The 19,951-nt window shown below is 40.5% G+C and overlaps 1 protein-coding gene across 2 annotated transcripts in view; it reads right to left on the bottom strand.

Annotated features, from left to right (window-relative positions):
- LOC143172317 (transducin-like enhancer protein 4) overlaps positions 1-19,951 on the bottom strand; it is a 98,367-nt gene that overhangs the window by 3,035 nt on the left and 75,381 nt on the right. For both annotated transcript variants that reach the window (XM_076361595.1, XM_076361596.1), the window contains exons 9-19: positions 11,431-11,550; positions 10,830-10,883; positions 10,012-10,164; positions 8,657-8,789; positions 8,219-8,412; positions 7,951-8,027; positions 3,894-4,143; positions 2,562-2,809; positions 1,460-1,607; positions 741-891; positions 344-420 (exon numbers count right to left, since the gene is read on the bottom strand). In XM_076361595.1, the coding sequence (XP_076217710.1) occupies positions 344-420; positions 741-891; positions 1,460-1,607; positions 2,562-2,809; positions 3,894-4,143; positions 7,951-8,027; positions 8,219-8,412; positions 8,657-8,789; positions 10,012-10,164; positions 10,830-10,883; positions 11,431-11,550 (1,605 nt within the window). The remainder of the gene's footprint in view (positions 1-343; positions 421-740; positions 892-1,459; positions 1,608-2,561; positions 2,810-3,893; positions 4,144-7,950; positions 8,028-8,218; positions 8,413-8,656; positions 8,790-10,011; positions 10,165-10,829; positions 10,884-11,430; positions 11,551-19,951) is intronic.

Raw genomic sequence — 19,951 nt, 5'->3', positions numbered from 1 at the left:
CATATGACTTTCGCTGTTTTAGCTACATTTTGGACCTTCAGTGAATGCTCACCTAACGACATGACTTGGGTACTGCATTACAGCAATACACACAAGAAGATGAGAAAGAAGGGTATTAAAAACAATTTTGGATTAAAAGGCTACTTTATTGTAAGAGCTAAATTACCAAATGTTAGAAAGGACAAAAGCGTATCTCTCTTTAATTACAGACAAAGTCTTAAAGGAACATAGTAATTAGCCAAGAATTTCCATGTAAAACTCCTTAAGCTAATGACAGACCCTGAGATGTGCAGCTCTACTGCACTGTAATGTATGTGGAAAAAAGCTTTTAGGAGATTATTACCTGGAATATACTGGCTCCATAAGGTGTTCTCCAGGCATTAAGAAGATTATCTTTTCCAGTGCTTACAAACCATTTGCCTGCAACAGATTGTTTAAATGTTATTGTTGCATTTTGTTTTCAAGGAATGCACCCCAAGAAACAGATTAATCATAAAAACAATGCACTCGCACATTAATGGAAAACATAGCCAAAGAACAGTCACATTTTCGTCCGGTTGCACTACAATGTTTGATCATAACATAAGCAATTCACACAAAAAAGTCACATAGAATTTTTTAAATAATTTTAATACTTAAATTTAACATCTGATTTTTAACTATACCCCTACTTTCATTTAAAGGTAGTCTTGAACGAATTTCTCAGAAGGGAAAACACTGGCATAGAAAGATTTGCTTACCACAATGAGCAAATTTGAGTGACAACACACAGCTCTCATGAAGATGCAGCTGATACTTGTCCGGCTTAGTAACATGCAGCACCTCGACGTTACTGTTCTCCATTCCTACTGCCAACCACTCACCGGTTGGACAATAACCCAGTGAGAAGATCTGGAATTAGCACAGCACATGCTTCAATCAGTAAAGGAATGAGCTTGAAATATTCAAAACCGACTCTTGCTACACTGGTAATGCTATGCAAAAACACATTTTGGTCTACTACAGATTTAAAAACATGATAATCCAATTGCTATAGTAATCAAGATAAATTAGTTCATGCAAACAAAGCTCAGTTAAAACTGTAATAGTAATGCACTGAATCAAGCTATGAAAGTTAATGTCCTAGCTTATCTGACAGCATTTAAAAATATTTTCATAAAGTATTTTTGAACAAGAATCTACAGAAACGGGAACAGATTGCACATAGGAACACTTTAATCTGGCCATTCTTTTATAAAAAGGATTCTCCACTACTCTCATGGGAGAAGTACTAATCTGTCAAATAGTCATATTCCAGAAAGATGTTTACCTGCCACATCTCAAAAAAGAAAGAAGTGTGGGACTAAGTGAAAAATTCTTTGGAGTTTGCTTTAAAAAAAAAACAACCCAAACCAAAAGCACTTGTTTTAGAAAACCATGACGGATTTTTCTTAACATGGCAAAGTTTCTGAGATTGAACCTGTGATGTGAAGTCATGTTGCTGTAGCTGTCTCCCTTCTCTGAGATCCCAGGACCTGACTGTATTGTCCAAGCCTCCCGTCCATAGTTTGGTGCCATCATTAGAAATGTCAATACAGCTCGCTCCATCCGTGTGGCCCTGGAATTGCCTAAAAATATTGAAAGAAGATATGCATGTTCTCACACTGGAAAGAGTCAGTTCTGAGCATGTATACAAAATACCTCCTTTTTCTTTCAGTCCCTGACATGCAGCCATTAAAGACAACAGTAACGTAGATTCCAATAGCAATCTGAGATTAATATAAACTCTGGGACAACCACGTGAGTTTTGTGATGAATTGATGAAGCAACCAGGCCAGACAGCCAAGCACTAATTTAATTTCAAAAAGCACACTTTATGAGACAGATACTCGGGATCTTTGCGGCTGACTGTGTGATACCCACTCTTTGACTGAAAATACCCCACTCCCCCCAAAGAAAAGTGGCATGATCGTCAAAATTCACTTAGTTTAAGAAGACTCTCCAGGTCACCAGCAAACCTGGAAAAAAAAGAGCAGTCTAAATGGGACTAAATCAGGGAGTAGAAGCCTACCTTTACATGCAGTACTGATATATTACATATAACAACATACACACAGTGCAGTGCACAGAGAACCTCTGTATGACTGGTTCCTAGCTTGCTGTTGAGCAGCAACCCATGCTCCTAAGACGCCAAGTTTGCAATGCAGTAATTTACACACATCTTTACCCAAGACATATTTGCTGGAGCACTCATTAAAGAGACTGGAGTGTGAGCACAGTGTATTGCATGGAAACAAAGAAAAACATCTGTTCGAAGAACCTACAGCAGTGTCAACACCAGCTGATCTTAGGAAATTATAGTTACGAGCTGCTCAACAGGCCTGGAATTATGAAACTCTCAAAACCTATAAACAATTATATAGACATTTGTCAAGGTATTACCATGGCTATTGCCTAGCAATGAAATACCAGAAGCAGCTATGCAGACACCATGGAGAAAATAGCATATGTACGCAGAAGAGCATGTAAGGCCGTGTCTAATTAATTCTTCACAAACTGATGATCCAGTTCCATCGACCTACCTTACTAAAGTTTGGTTATGCAGATCCCACACTGCAATGTTCCCATCACTACAGCAAGAGAAGCAGACCTTGGAATCGGGGCTGATAGCTAGGGCATAGCAAGCTGGAGCAGAAGATGTCAGCTCTGCTTTGATGCGAGGAGTTGGAGCTGCCAGGTCCCAAATGGATAATGTGCTGGCTTCCCCACCAACAATCAGGGTGCGGCCATCGGGGAGCAATCTGCAGGAACGGATGTAGTTATCTCTGTTCTGTGGAGACAGAAGCCATCAAGAGATTACTCATGAGGAAAGGAAAACAGCATTAACATGAGAGCAGAAATCCATAAAAGTATTGTATTCCCTCCTGGTTTTAATGAGCCATTTATACTTATGACAATGATAAAGTGTATTAATGCCAGAAAATTACATGACATTAGGGAAGTACTTAAACTTGATCTACAAAATTCAGTAGTGAGAGATATTTAATCTTAATTAGCATCAAAACGCAAAGACCTGAACCCAGCCCAAAACAATTCAAGACAGCTATATTCGACAGCTTGTGTAGAAAGTTACATTTTCATATTGTGTTTATTTCAGCACATTAACCTCTCGGCATGGGGGAGTACCAAATTCCCTGCACACTCCCCCCAGCTCTGTTCCAGTGAGACTTGCTGCCACCATCTAGGAGATGTCAGAGGAAAATATTTGGGCAGTTTTCTTCATTTGTGTAGCAACTTCTGTAGCAATTCATTATATGTCTACATGTGCTGCACAGTTCTCATTTTACTGCCTCTGTAACAAGAAGCAACATCTTACCAAGAACAGGTAAATGACATGAGAAAACCTGTTAACAATGGTTCATCTTGTTAGCACATTCAAATAATTTGTGAATAACACTCAGGGATATTTTTAATTGTCACATTAAGACAGGGCAATGCATTCACACATATACACAGACATAAAATACATGACACAATCTTCAAATATTCTCAGAGAATACAGCTGCAAGACAGCAATTTTTAGTATGATAGGATATCAAGCTTTAAGATTGCCAACAAATGTCAAAGTTTATAAACAGTATTTGCTGTGCTGTCTTTGATCTTTCCCCCTACCAATACAATTTTAGGATATTAAAGATGTTTTGATTCATTGGGGGGAAAAAACCACAAGTACGACAGGGAACATACTTCAAACTCAGTTCTAAAAGATACAACAAAATTACAAATGAAATATCAAGCTTTGATACCAGTGACAACACTCAAATAGCCACTGTTTTTTGTACCTTAATGGTATCATTTCAATCTTAACACAACCTGCTATCTTCTTCCACTGTCATACACCACTGTTCACCTACCAGGCAGTCCAGCTGAGAGACAGGGCTCTTGTTGCCAGGGTGGCTGATGTCCCAGACTTTGACACACCCCTTCCCACCCGTGTACACGTGTCTCGTGGGGTTGCTGATGGTAACTGCACACACAACTTCCCCGTGGTTCAGAGTGTTGATCTGACGGGCATGGCGAGGGATTCCTGGACCGATGAGGGCATCAGGAGGGAAAGGAACCGGCTGCATCTGACCATCTGCACTTACATGAAATGAGTACGCTCTGAGGGGAAAAAAAAGATTGGGGGCGATTTAAGAAGTTTTTCTTCAAGCCTATTTAAGAAAACAGAATTAAAGGTGTGTTTCCACTGCGAGCATTCATTGCACTCAGCTCCTTTTGCAATCTTTTTAATCATGTGAAGAAGAAATTATTTATCTATCTATAGCACGGCCCTCAAAGCATAAACTTAGGTACTTGTTCTTTTTACATGGAAAGTCAAGCACCATCTACCAATCAAATAACCTTTTACAACTCATGCAATGATGATTTCTGGTATGAGTGAGGATACACGATGCTACTCTTAAACTTGGGGCACAGGGAGACCACCGCATGCAGAGAAGGGAAGGAAGGTCGCATCAGGGCCCCCCTGGAGGACAGAAATAGTTGGCTGGCTGCTGCAGAGCATGGTGGGTAGCTGAGTGCCAGGGTCATTTGATTGCTCCCTTACTGACTCTAATGTGCAAACTTCAGCTGTCCCGAATGCACTGTGAGTCCCATGCCCCTCAAGCAAAACTGCCCAGCACTGTACCTAAGGATGCAGTGAAACCTCCACTGTCAAGGAGTTAAGTCCTCAAGGCACAGTTGCTGACATCTGACATGACAGACCAGCAAAAATGCACTGGAATAGTTTTCTTTCTTTTGAGCTTGCTGTCTTTTTTTTTTTTTTTTTTTTTTTTTTTTTTGGTATGGACCTGACACAACAACTACAAATCCCAATTTCTCCTGCCAGAATCAGGGCTCTCACTGAGAAAGAATGTGTAGTGTGACCGCCAGTTATGCCACCGGTGAATAACCTATCAACAACTTCATCTCAAAATATTTTCTAGGGAGAAGAGTTGGGTTGTGAAATTGTCTTATTCCGAGATGCTACCTGACATATCACATCTATTACAAGAGCACAAACTTTATAAGAGGGTTCACCTACACATACCAAGCTATGCTTAACGGAAGGCTTTAATTTCCTTAGACCTAAAAAATTGTCATAGTACTGATGAAAAATCCATTGTCACAATGGTGGGATGAAAAGAGCTCACCAAAAAAAATCATTTTATGAGAATACTTAGGAAGATCACTTTCTTAATTGTTGCTTCAAAGTCACTGAAGAAGGCGGTCTTCAGAATTCAACTATTGAATTTGTTATTTTAGATTCATAGTGCATTAACAGTAGAACAATAATTTTCAGTGGGACAAAATGCAGCTGCATTTTCACTGTTCTGCCCTATTCCCAGAGCTTTACACACTCTTCTCATCTTGTGCTCTGTTTCTTGTTCTGGCAGGTCTGAGTGACAGATCATATCATCATTCTCCATTTTTTTGACATTAAACACATGCAGGAAAGGGTAGGACAGATTTCTGTGGTTGTCAGAAGCAGCAAACTGCCTATATGAATAGAATTAGGGTTCAATTATCACCACAGAAATCTGAAATATCATCCTCGTTATCTCCCTAATTCCTGTTTGCTGCAGTAAGGTACTGAAAAAAGCAGCTGCTGGTCACCTGAAACATCTAACAAAACAAGTGGAACTTCATTATCATCTTTTCTGATTTCTGTATGCAGTCACTCTCTGCAGAGCCATGTTGAGCACTGAGTATATGATACTTTTATCAGCCAAAGTGATTTTTAGCATGCTTATAAAGTACACAGGGAACATATCTAACAATTACAGAAATAAAGCTTAGATCTGGAGTGATCTGTGACTACATTATTCTCACTCCATTCATTACTCCATGCCAGCACATGTGATTAAACTGTTGCTCTGTTGCTTGGTTTGGTTTTGTGGTGGTTGAGTGTTTGGGGTTTTCTTTTACTCTGGGAACTACCACTGCATGTTGCTTATCTGAAGTACTCTAAATATCTTACAAATATCTGACGTTATCAATACCTAGTGAGCACTTTTTTCTTCTTTTCACACTAGCTACCTTTTCTATTTATATATTGTACAATCCTCAGCGTTTTGATCTCTCTCCAAAGTGAAAAGAGAGTTATTAGGGGCCAGATCCCTAATGTGCCACACGCTGCCTGCTCCATTTCAACAGACACTCAACAGTGCAGAGGATTTACACAACTTTTGCTCTAAGGGAAAAGGAAGAATAAATGAGAAAGCAACAATCCTGAATGATAGCTGTGAAAAGTACCGCACTTAAGATGAAGAAAAATCAATGCAATCATGCTAAAACAACCACAGATTTCAAAGGTTTCAGGCCTACAGCAGACAAATGACAGTTACATTTAAATGTTTAAAACAGTCACCAATACGTCAACAACATTCAAAAACCTTGGAGATGCACCAGACTCAAACTGGTTTGATTTCAGTTTGCCTCACATTTTATTCCCCCCATCTCTAACATGAGTAAGGTGTGAGCAGGGATGTCTCTGCATCCCTGGTATTGCCGTTTCTCAGACCACAGCAAGCAAAGCCTGGTAGAGCCAGTCACCCTTCCTTCCAGGTGACCAACTCCACCAAGGGTGAACTTGAACCCAGGCAACATTTGAACATTACGTCAAGACATTTGTAAGTGCTCTCTCTGCGTTATCAACTTTGTTCTCGTCCTAAATCCAAAACACTGTACCAGCTACTAGAAAAGAAATTAACTCTATCCCTGCCGAAACCAGGACAATATCCACCCCTTATTCTATAGGGGCATGTGTAGGATGAAGATCTGTGCCCCGCAGAATTTTTAACACAAGCAGCTGGTCCGGAAGCTGCTGCACACCAATTTCCAAACTCGCCTTACGCAGCCACCTACGAGGTGGCTTTTCTGCAACTAGCAGAAAGTCAACTTGAGGTGGCAACTAGTGTGTAAGATCTGAGAGAGCTGGACATGATTTATGATTTGTGTGACACATTATGTACAAGAGGACTTACAGGCACTAGGACTGATGGCTTGTCACCATGATATGTTATTAATCTTGCATGTCCGCAAGCTCACTGGCAGGTAAGTGTACGCATTTACTCACATGCATGCAAGTGTGTGACTACCCCCCAACTACTCCTCCACAAACATGTTCGTACATACGAGAGTGAGAGAAGAAATGGCACAAACATCCCCTGCCCTTCAAACTCTCCAGTATTAGCTGGTCACAGTTTCCCACAAGTGTCACGCTCGAAGTGGAACTTGAGGACACTTACATAAAATATGGATCAATATGGTTTGCATCACTGTTTTATTTTTTCCCCTCTCTAACTCAAGAGGGATGTGAGCAGAGAGTTCTTCATATCTGTGTAATTCTTTTTCCGAGGCTCACAACACGCGAAGCCTGGTAGAGCAGGTCACCTTTTACGGTCACTTCCATCAAGGATGAATTTGAACATCATGAAACGATAATTCTTTCCAGTATTCTCAATCAAACAAAGCATTTCAATGTTCCTTTCTCTGCACACTGCTGTTTATAGCAGCTGATAAGTTTGCAAGTAATTGCAAGGCTTTTGTGAACAAGAAATCATTTTTTTAAACTGAGAAGCAGAGTACAGTAGAGATGGAAAGCCGAGATCCTATTCCAGTTTGCATTTCCACATAAGACCAGCCAGTCAGATTCAACATATAACACCTCGAAGTTCAGCTCCTTTTTCCATTTATTTCTGTCTCCTTTACTCTATACCACCCAGTCCTTGTCAGCTGCTATTAGTCTTCAAAACAAATTTACAAATGCAACTTTAAGATTAAACAGTGTTTCTCCTGCCCTTGCCAAATAGTTATATTTATTCCTATTCACACAATAGTTTTCAGTAGCTAAGGGAAATTCCAACCAGCAAGGGAACACAACTTCAATAGATGATTGACTTTTAAAGTTGAATGTTTGATACTCACGGTTTTCCTCCTGGGATGCCTGTGAGATTGGGAGGGATGCCTGGGACTCGCATGTGATGATGTGGATCAAAACCAACCTATAGTTTTCCCCAAGCAAAACAAAAAGGTGTATTAAAGATGGAGTTAAGCAAAGGAAGACTGTTTAATTCATGTTGTCCATAGCATACTCCCTAAATTACAAAGAGACTGAATTAGATTTAACCCTGGAGGTCTTACATTTAATATAAACTGCTCTCCAACACCAAATGCACTAGTGGCAAACACTTACCACTGGAGATCTCCCGTAAGCTGCTGCTGCTGCTGCTGCTGCAGCTGCTGCACTCATTTGAGGGGAAATATTGTGTAGACCAGCGTAGGCAGCTCCAGGGCTGGTCAGCTCCCCGTTCATACCAGCATGTGGCACAATCCCAAACGGAGTAGGATAAGGACACGGCACTGCCATAGGTGTCCTTAAACCTGAAGCTATTGAGGGGAAAAAAAGAGAGAAGTCACACAGCCAGTCCAGACCCACCAGATGAAATGTGAGTTTGGCAAACAGTAAAAAAAAAAAAAAATTATATACAAGCTGTATTAAAGTGCTGAAGAACCAGCTCAGCATCCAGTTTAAGCAGCTGTAATATACTGCCTTGTCACTGTAGATTTAAAGGGAGCCTGGTTAGGGATGAATGGCCACCGTTTCATACCATCGAAATATACAGACACTAACCTAGCGGGTCCACACCTGGGGGTTTGCCAGGCACTGGTCTCAGTCCGGGAGTGGAGTTGCTGCCTGGAGTTGGGGCATCAGTCCGTGGAGTTGGGGTATTTGATTTAGACACAGGAGTGGTAGATTTCTCATTCTAATCACCAAAAAGGAGAAAGGAAGACAGTTTGTTAGTTATTTTACTTTTTTAGCTAGTGGTTGGAAAGAGAGCCAATGACAACCAGAGTGTGTGTGATTAGCGTTATTTAGCTTTTAGGTTTGGGTTTCAACAGTCCCTGGCAATGAAGAGAAGCTGAAACAGAGACACTGAAAAAGATGGAATGGCTTTGGGAATTAACTACAGCCTTCACAGCTTTCCTCGTTGGGGGCATCCGTATGATTCAGAATGAGGTCCATGACTGAAAATCATCGCCATCTGACAACTACATTGGCAGCATATGTGAAATCTGCTCATGGTGGACCTGCTCCCATCACTATTACGAGTTTCTGTGAGAGGCCACTGCTGGCTGGACAAGAAGAGCAGAAAAAAACCTCACAACTGACCAACAACTCATGCCCAAATGAGGTGCTGGAAGCACAGGATGGAGACAGCGATGGGTATGAAGTCAGGAACTGTGCAGTGCTGCTCTTGTGACAAGCTTGTTCATCAGACAAATCACTGACTCCCAGGCCTGAACCTGTCATTCCATCACCCTTCCTAAGCACTACATTCACTTTAAGCTTTCTTTTTATTTATTTTTTTAAATAATTGCATACTCTGACCTGTGAAGAACTGAGAGGGGAGTTACCATGCAGCTCAGGAAGGTGATTAACTGTGGTCACAAACAGGAATGGAAAGAACACCCCTGACTTGCAGGCAGCTCTTTTTTTTTGCATTGTGATTTGCAATACAAGTCAAGGAAGGCTCTTGTAAATGACAGATTACTTTTTAGATAGAAAATAAAAATTATTGTTGTTGTATATGGCCCAGTAATTCAAACAAAGCTAACAACCAAATCACATCCAAGCAGGGAACTGAATTTGCTATAAACCACAGTACAGGAAAACAGCTCAAGGAACCCCTGTGTACTCTTATTTATTCTCAGAATGACAGTTTTTCATATGGGGAAGGAGAAAAACATCTCTATCATCTACCCACACCACCAGTGAAAATACCTCTTCCTATCCCAAAAAAAGGCTGTGGACTTTCTCATTATTTTATTAAATTCCCTTGAAGAGATAACTGAAACAAATTTTAAATTGATGCTTCATAGTGCTTTACTGATAGCTGTGGAAATCCAAATTGTATCCAGACAGAAATCCGGTAAGCATGTGTTTCAGCATATGATCACGGGTCAGGAGCATTCTGAAGCACTTACAAGGCTAAGTTCTTTGGATTTGGAGGAAGGAGTGCTGCTGGACGATGCAATAGACGCCGGACTAATTGGTGCATCTTTCTTCAGCAGTCGAGTCTTATCCAAGCCATTCTCCCGTGGAGAGTGTGCGGGGCTCCCCCGGGGAGATGAAGGATCCTAAACATCAGTAACATGGGTTAGTATAAAAATTTCACACTAGCCACTAGTGCTTGTCTTGAGCAACTCTCACTTTGGAATGAAGATCTGTCATAAAAAGTGACATCTTCCTTCAGTCCTTAATTGATTTAGCTGATAAAATTGTAAAATCGAGATCGATAATGAAAGACAACTTTTTTTTTTTTTAAAGTAAGTCTTAAAATTTGATGCCATTAACCATGAAAAATAATGTTAAAAATCTACGGATATTGAAATAGGCAAGTAAACCTCATTTGTCGGGTGACAGACCGAAAAGGTTTGAGGCATTTGGCAGACCTGATAAAGTTCACAAATTAAGTCATGGCCAGAGTGAAAGAAAACACAGACACTGTTAGAAGCTGCATCCTATCTGCTGTGCTGGGCTGGCTTCAAGTATCTCAAGCAGACTTTTGGTACATACAAGAAACAAAAAGGTCCTTTGTAGAAATAAGTGTTACAGATCTGATTTGCATTCTAAAGAAAGACGACCTGACTGGATTCCCTCAGGCATTTCAAGCTCCTTTATGAAGGCAAAGGCTGTAATCTTATTCATATACCCAATATGCACAGAAACCACTGAAGACACGCCCCCTCCCCCACCACTGTGAGGTGTTTTTGTGAGGTACAAAAACCACCATTGTGTATACCTCATTGGAAACATCGACGACCAAGTTGTCGTCACTCTTTTCACCATCGCTGTCCTGCAATGACAAATCACAATGTGTTAAAAACATTTAATATCCCAACGTCTCTTAAATACTGAGAAAAAATAAACCAATGAAATGCAAGGCTGCTCACAACTATGCAACATAGCAATTACTTTTACCAAGCTTTATGTGGTAATAAAATTACAATATTTAGGTCACCTATAAGGCTCCTCCTTAACAGGTTGCCACAGCTATAGCATTATTCCCTGTTTTCACATTGGTGAACTAGGACACAGGATGAAAATCCTCATCCAAAGTTGCACTGCACTGAGAAGTGGAGCCAAGCTAGAGTCCAGATCTACCAAGTCCCAGCCTAATACTCAGCCCTCTTGTCACATGCCTTCCAGGTGCTCTGTATTTATATTGTTAAAAACACTATCAATCCTACACACCAAAACCTTCGACCTAGCATAGATGTTAGAGGCAGGCAGTAAGAACCTGTTAAAAATTTGACCATCAATGTTAAAATTAGCTATGCGTCAGGAATCAGGTGAAATTACAGAGGAACACTTAAGTTCAACAATGTAGAAAATTTACTCACATAACGAGCTGCTATTTCCTTCTCTTCTGTTTTCTGTTTTTTACTATCTGAAGAATAATCTGTTGAATTTCTGTGCTTTTCTGCTGTTCTGAAACTGGCTGAGGGAGATACAGAAGAGCTCTGCAGTCAGAAAAGAGATGGAGAAAACATCATCAGATGCTCATTCAAAACAGTGGTTCATTTGTCACTATCCCTCAATACAACTTAACCTGATAATATGATTTGGAGTTGTTCTCACAGACAGCTCTTTGGGTTTCAACCAGTGATAGCTACCCCACAAGGGTCTTGTATTAAAAGTGCACAATGCATTGCGAGAGACACAGATAAAGGCGATCAGCCGACGGATCATAGCTGTTATCTGCAGTGTCAATGGAACGAATGCAGAGCTACTTTGGACCATTTTATGAGTACTGCGCATTGGCCTGGTTTTGGCTTGTTTCCTCTACAAATATGCAGGGTTAAATCAATACTCCCAGAAGAGGGGGGCGGGTGTGTATGTGTGTATGTTTGCCTGTGTAAATCAAGAAGAACAAAGTGGTTCAAGGTTAAGTCACACTTCAGCAAACATTTGAATGAAGATTTCCAGCGAAGAAAGAAGCAGGCTTCTGAACAGTCTCGCAGCAGGAAAGAACAGAGGAAAACACCTAAACTCATTTTATTTTGGCGCCTTTTACAATTACAGGCGGTGCCTGCAGTAGATGGAAACACAACGCAGTGGCTCAGGGAGTCTCTTGCCATTCTGCAGCCCTCACTTAGTAATGATCCTTAAAGAGCATGCATATGGGACAGGAGAGAAAGGAAGATAGTATGTACGTTATGCACTGTCATCCAACAATTCTGCTCCACTCCTTTAAACAAGGCAGGCAACATTTATCAACTCCTGCCATACTTCCAGAGCCTGGTGGAGCCTGTGTCTTGGTATACAAAAAAGGAAGTAATAAAAGATGCAAAGTTCCCTCTGGGATTGATTTTAGCAGCAGCAGCAACTTTTGGCCCTAGTTCAAGAAAGCATTTAAGCATGCGCTAAACTTTATCTCACACTGAAGTCAACGGTTGAATGTACATAAGTAAGGATGTGTTCAGGCATTTTGCGGAATTGGAGCTGACAGGAATGAAGATGAAAGTAATTCTCAGTTGAAACCCTGCTGACTGTTTCTATCTCTCTGTCCTCCTTATATAAGGAGGTGGGAGGAATAACAACCAAAGAAGTCCTTACTGCCAGATTTTAGACCCTCCCATTCATCCAGAAACACTGGTTTTGGGGTTCTTCCTCCACGCGCTATGGACAGCTGTTCCTCTGCATAAAACTATACAACACAGCAATTTGATTTTGGAGTTTTCAGTGCATGCCTCCCTAGATTTATTTTATAGCTGCTACCAGGAACGCAAACCAAGAAATTAGCATTTACATTGTGCAACTTCTGTTTCATCGCTATTACCGAATTTCTTCTTTTCCTTAACTTATTACACCACAAACTTCCGGTAAGGATTAAGAACACTTAACCACAGAAGTTAAACTGTGGTTGTTGCCCAAGTCACATGAGAGAACATTTCTCCCTGCTGGGACACTCAGGTCCTCGTTTCCACTTCTCTAAAATTTCCAATTCTTGTCAACAGCAGCTCAGATTAATGAGTGGTGGAATTTGCAAAAATATTCCATCTTTTTGATTGGTAGTTGTTAATTACCCTCTAAGTACACTGAGTGGAAATAAAAATTTTAGAACAAAGCTAGTGCTGAACACAGCCTGTGCCTTTCCCATTTGACTGCCTGCTTGCCTGTGTGTGTGTCTCTCTCCCTGAAAGTGTAAAATAGGTAGACAAGGATTTCCTATCCTGAGCAAATACATCTTAAAACATGTTCACTGATTTAGCTTTAAAGCAGATTGTTAATCAACTATTATTGTAAATGACACAAATTAAAAATGTTGTTTTTTGCTCTGAAGAGACAGCACATGTTAAGACATTTGGAGACAATACTGGCAGTAGGCACAGAAGCCCTTAAAATAAAGGCCAAGTAGAAATGCAACATTAAATGAACTGATGGCTTGAAAAGTGTATTTGTTTACTGCAACAATATAATGTAGTCTTTTGCAAAAGATTTTAATGCTATGCTGCTATTGCATTTATATTCATTTACAAATTGGGAGGCAGTAGCTTGTAATGTGAATTCAATTCATTATTTCTCAACTTCACCCTACAGAAAGCAATTTACTTTAAAACGAAGAAAAATAATCACCAGTAAACTACAAATTAGAGTGGTGTCTAAAGAATTAAAGTAAACTAGAAACTACTGCGCTTATTTGAATAGAAATATTTATTTTCATAAATTTGAAACCATATAGTTTCATTTTTCACAATCTAGTTAGCTATGTGCTATAGATACCATTTTAATCTTTGATTTCACTGCTTAATAAAGTAATAAATTAAAGCTCCCTACTAGAATGATAAAGTAGCTAATTATTCCTAGCACATAAAGGATGAACACCACATTGGGCATTGGGGCAATGCACACTGCCTAATGGTTTCATTGCTTCAAAGGTGGATCAGACCTGATACCAACATGAAAAGATCTTGCTGCGGTATCTCACCTGACATTAGCAGAAAAATGGAGACAACTCACCTATTGACAGCAGGAAGAATCTCATTTCCCAAACTGAAATTTGGCCAGTGTACTAGGGCTAACACTATTTTGCCTCAAGAGTCAATTACTACAGAACAATTCTAAACATTCTCAATTTTAACTGTCCTACCCCTTTCCTTGCATGGAGCCAGTCAATCAATACCCCTGCAGTACTAGCTTCTTTTCCCTCCAACATGTAACGCACCTGACACATAAAGATCTCTGACTTGTGGGATCTCTGGTACTGGTGCTGACAGATCTAAATTTATCTCTTATGCTAAGTAATAAAGATATGTCATGTACACAGTCAATGAGCAATGGTCTAGATCTTCCTATGGACTTAATGCCTACTATTTTCAGTGTGTGAGGGACAATATTATTATTCATACTGAGTTTCCACTATTGTTTGCAATAGCTTTTCAGCCTATAAACACTTGTAAGGATCTATCTTCAGTGAGAAATACCAGGATGTAACAATGTCCTCATGGTTTCCACTGACATCAGATTCCTACACATAATCCTGTACCCACCCACACCTTGGTCCCTGAGTGTGCAAGTCTACATACTCCAAGAGAGGTCCTGATATTTGCAGACCGTGGAAGAAAGCCTCCATCGAAGCACACTGTTTAGCTGTCAGACTCTGCCCTGTTCCTTGATTAAAACATCGGTGCTCTCCTAACAGCTGCCTTTAAGAAGCTGGAATAGGATAGCTACTTAGAGAAATTAAGTGATTCAGCATTATGACTTGGCAGGCTATAACTTAATGGGCCGAAGTCCTCATTTTAGTAACTATTAAAATTTATAGAGAAATAAAGTCTTTTCACACTGCTGTTTTCTTCAATAAAATGCGTTCATCTACTAGAGAGCAGCATTTTCCTGCTAACCTACACTGAGTTTGCTCACATAAAATAATTAGATCAGACATAGGAGAAAATACTCTTTGGTGAAAGTAGGTTATATTTAGTTTCTGTTTTAGCAAAACGTAATGGTTTTTCATATTCTGCTTAGGTAGAACATTTTTATTCATGTTAAGTACACCACAAAATGCTGACAAAAAGCAACTGAACATATACATTTATAGAAAGGCTGAGTATGTTGCCTTGTTCACATAATTTGCTAAGAAAGTGGAACAGTGTGTTTCTAGTGCTGCACCCACAGTATCTTTTGCACTAGGCTGTAAAGCATGGCATGCTATGCTTCAGTCTCTGTTTTGGGCAGCGCTAAGTGAAAAGATCTCCCACCACAAGGACCACTCTGTTCTCTCTCCAACATAGGCAGGGCGCTGCTCCTGGTGGAGTACCGGTGCCACACATGTGCAAATTAAATGAACATAAAGAGGGCCATATAAGCCCCTTACACAGCTGTAAAATTCTCACCGGTTAACAAGGCAAACACCAGCGTGCTCTCTATCTATTTGGGATAACTAATACTTCAAATTGCTCAGAAAAGAAAAAAAAAAAAAAAAAAAAAATCACCATTTCACCCCCAACTTCCAGTGGAAGTTGCTTGCATTAACATAGATGACTCACACTGTAACATGGCAGAAAAGAAATCAATATGGTCAGATTGCACAGCCATCCAACTGCTCTCAAATCCTGCAAGCCCCAACTCCCCATATGCTAGCTCCTGCAGACGAAGACCTGGCCTGAGCAGACTAAGTGATAATTAAATGAAATCAGCGTTAAAAGTAATGACTAGAGATGACAGGATGAAAAGCCCTCCCACAAGATAAAGCTGGTTAACTCTATAAAGCATTCACGAATATGACCATTCCCCAGCGTACCCTTACTACTATGCCAAAATGATGTATTTGGAGTGTAATAATTAAAACAATAATTTCCAACAAAGTGGGAATTATGAGATAATTGACCATCCTGAAGTATTAAGCAAACTGCAGTAAAAGCCAAGGATGCTCAACGCTAAGGTCAATTACGCTATAATTATCTGAATGATATTATTGCTGTTATAAAGTCTGCTGAAAGTATAAAAGAAACTATAAAATTGGATACAATACACATCACAGGGAAACAACCAGGCAGTAATGCCGCTTGGTTGGCTGGTGCCAGTGTTATAGATGGACATACCAGCGCCAGAGCCTGGACACAGGCACTGCTCCAGGCTTAGGCTTGGAGCACTTAGCTCTCTAAGATAAAACCGTATGCTTAAATCAAAAACACAGCGCGGGGCAGGGGAGGGGAAAAAAAACCGCAAAAGAGTGCTGCAACTTCTGACACGCCAGGGATGACACAGAGACCACTCTGGTGAGTAACAAGTGGTACGAGGTGGAAGAGGTCCCAGCAGAGAGGTGACAGGACAGGGCATAAGAAACACCCAGGCAAGAGGAAGGGGCAGTCCAGTGCAGCCACCGAGACACTGTGCCCAGGCAGAAAAACTGTAACCAAGAGCTCCCACACAGCAAACCTTCTGCATGGCTCTAACTGTAAGGCAACACCCATCTGTCTAAAAAAATGCATTCATTTACATACACCTGTAGGCACAGGTACATTACTTTTATTAAACTGAAGGAGATGGGTGTGAAATGCTGTGGGCTGCTCTATAGACACCATATGGAGTGTCTGCACAGTGGTTGTGCTGAGGTCACCCACACCTACAATGCTACTATGGCTTTTTTTTGCTGTTGTTATTATTACTGCTACTACTATTATCGCTATTACTAAATCCCAGCATCCACCTTGCCTCATGGATTTTATGCTCTTTGTTTTAATTTCCAACATCCCGCCTTTGCTGTCCTTACTTAGGCAAGCGGGTTTTCCTTATCATGCCTTTTCCTTTAGGTATATGCAGTCGGTCGTGATCAGGCTGGCACAGTCAGACAGTACAGCCTGGAGTGCACCTCTTCCAAAATGGCTGACCAAAGAAGGGGAGGCTGATAGCCAAGAATTGTTCCCACATATATCACACCAGTCACAGCAAACTTTTTTAGTATTTTCACCTCCCCCTTTTCCAACTTGTTTCTCTACTTACCCAGACTGAAACCCAACTTCCACTCAGCCATACCATGATAATTTTTCTTTTTTTTGTCTCATTTGCTGCCTTTTCCCTGTAGCTGCATTTTCAGACACCAGACAATCTCAGTAATCGTTACTGAAAAATGCCACTAACTAGCTAGCGAAGATACAGAACAAAGCTGGTTCTAATATCACATGACCCTGTCTGAGCTAACTGGATTGAGTTTAGTAATCAAGCGTGTGATAATTATTTTTAATACAAACTATGATTAAAATGCAAACTTTGAAGTTTTATATAGCATTTTTACTCACTAATTAACTTCACTAATTGCAAAATTAATGAAGTTAATTAGTGGATAAGAATGTCATAAAAAACATCAAAGTGTAGATGTGCAGTGCTGCAAGAGCAACGAGACGGCCATAAAGGAGTCCAGAATAAAGAGAATGTGTAGGCTCAGCAGTTAGTTTTTGAAACACAAGTGTTCTCAAAAGTTTTACGTGAATAGAGGTATAGATATGTATGTGTATTATGTATATGTGCGTGTAATTTCTTTAAAAATATTCATGTAACTGTTGACACTGGTGATCTGCTTGCCCTGGTGGTACCACTGCAGTATTTTATCTGAGCTAATTAAAATTCTAGATGTTATAAAATGGGTGATAAAATGAACAATAAACCACTATGGTTGTACACATTATTTCCAGTCATGTATTTCAACATACACTTATCAATTTGCTGGAAAAGCTAAGCGGGCCACACAGCAGAAGTTGGAGATACCTAGCAATTTTGACATATAATCCTATCAGCATGTGCTGTTGTTTCTCTGGCCCCTCCTGGTGTACAGGTGCATGGTGGTGGCAAGAGAAGTAGGTGTTTAAAGCAATGGTGAGGGCTGCTGACTAGCCTTTCACAGATGGATTTTTGCAATAAATCCTTTAAAATACAGCTTCTCCAGTAATCACTAGCTGAGGGACATAACACACATAAGGCCTAATCACTACTGACACTGTGAGGGTCAAAGGATGGAGAGAAGAGCCGATGCAGCTTAAGTACAAGCGGTGAAGCAGTAGAGGAGCGCAGCTGTGAGGCAAAAAGGAAAGGCAGGTTTAGGTTGAAGTGTATCTTAGCACAGGCACATGAAGGTAGTGAAATCGAGCAGTGCGGCAAGAATAACAAGCACCTTTTGGTAAGCAAGACAGTTTGAACAACTGGTTTCAGCAGGGAACAAAAGAAAAAGGAACAGATGGGCAGGAAAAGGAGTTAAACATTTCTGATAGGTTTACAGAAGCTTCAAAGTTCACAGATTAAGTTTACCATCAAGTCTGCTCTTGTCCACATCTGCCAACTCGTAAATACTGAATTTAATTGATGGTAACACAACCCAGGCATTGTCAAACATCCTCCCCTTTAATCCACAGAGCAATTCACCTGATCCATTCTCCATTCACCACCCTGCGCTTCAATCTCCTCCCCCTTGAACAGACCCCAAACTAAGACCTCGTGCTTCAGCACACAGCAGAGCAGATAAATTGGACTGAGTGAAAAGATATGCAAGAAGGTGTTAAAGCACAAATTGCAACTGGTTTAGGCAATAGAGTGGGTGAGCTTCAGGCCATATGCAGGCTGCAAAGGAATTCTGTCCCTAATGATCCCAGAAAAGATAAGCGCTCCTGGATAACAACGGCATAAGCATGGAAATGCTACCAGACAGAGAAAACCGTGCTGCTGGCATTTTAGAAAATAAATGCCAAAATCCGGGACAAACCTGCATGTTGGTCATCACAGCACACAAACCCCTAAATGTTACTTTAACCAAAATCAGACACACTGAAACGGAGGGGTCAAAGGCCACCGAGTTACAGCAATTCAGGAGGACTGAGGGTAGATATCTTCAGAAATCTGAGGAACAGAGCAGTGCCAAGGAAACACGGAACTACAGCTCTCCTCTCCTCAAATATTTATTTGGGGTTCCAATTACCGATCTTTCATGCTATTTCCTTCAGCAGAGACCTGAAACAGTTTGAGCAGCTCTAGCAAAATAGAAATAGAAACAGAAACAGAGGAGAGTGTTGGGAGTTAACTAGGGAGAAAGAGCGAGGGAGAGCACACCACCACAGGATAAGAGAAAAATCTCAACCAGCTGGAGCATTCAATACAGCAATTTAATTGTGGGTTCACCACCATGAAAGGGAGATAGCAGGCTAATCACTAGCCTGCATTACAGGCTTTGATTCAGCGGCATGCCACAACGCAAGGAAAAGCAGCAGCGCTCCATGAGTGTTCTTCAAAAGCCGATGACTGACACGCTCAGAAAATTCCCAACATCCAACATATCTCCAGAATATTAACATTAATTACATTTTCATAGCGACTGAATTTAGACAACACACACAAGGTAATTCGGTTTGTTTTCAGAATAGTAAGAAAACACTAAAGAGGGAATGTTTTATGATAGTCATTAAAGACCTGTGTCAGTATACTTTACACTTTCTTAAAAAATATCTGCAAGAATCACAAAATCCCTCTGAAGAATAACCGGCTTTTGCTCAGAGCCCTCTTTTCAGACCAAGCACCACAGTAAAACTGTTATCCTTTCACTTTGCACAGTGATTAAAATGGACTGTACGGCACTGAGCCAAACTGAACGCAAACACTTTCCTGCAGTGTCTCAAGCCACAGGGGTTATAAAAATCTCATCAGTACCAGCAACAGAGGTTAGGAGGTAAAAAAATACACACAGCCACGCCACCCAGATTTTCCATGGTAAAGCAGTAATGATCAGGCTTTAAGCGTTGCCTTCTCCGGGGATAGCTAAGTAGATTCAGTTTGCATGTGACACGTCCTAACAACTTGGTCCTGGGATTTACATTCCCTATGTAATTCTTCATTTTGACCAGAAGCATATAACCTAGCACTAATTAGCCTTTTTTT

The sequence above is a fragment of the Aptenodytes patagonicus genome, chromosome Z (genome assembly GCF_965638725.1).
Source record: "Aptenodytes patagonicus chromosome Z, bAptPat1.pri.cur, whole genome shotgun sequence".
Taxonomy (NCBI): Eukaryota; Metazoa; Chordata; class Aves; order Sphenisciformes; family Spheniscidae; genus Aptenodytes; species Aptenodytes patagonicus.
This window is presented reverse-complemented; position numbering and strand designations above follow the sequence as displayed.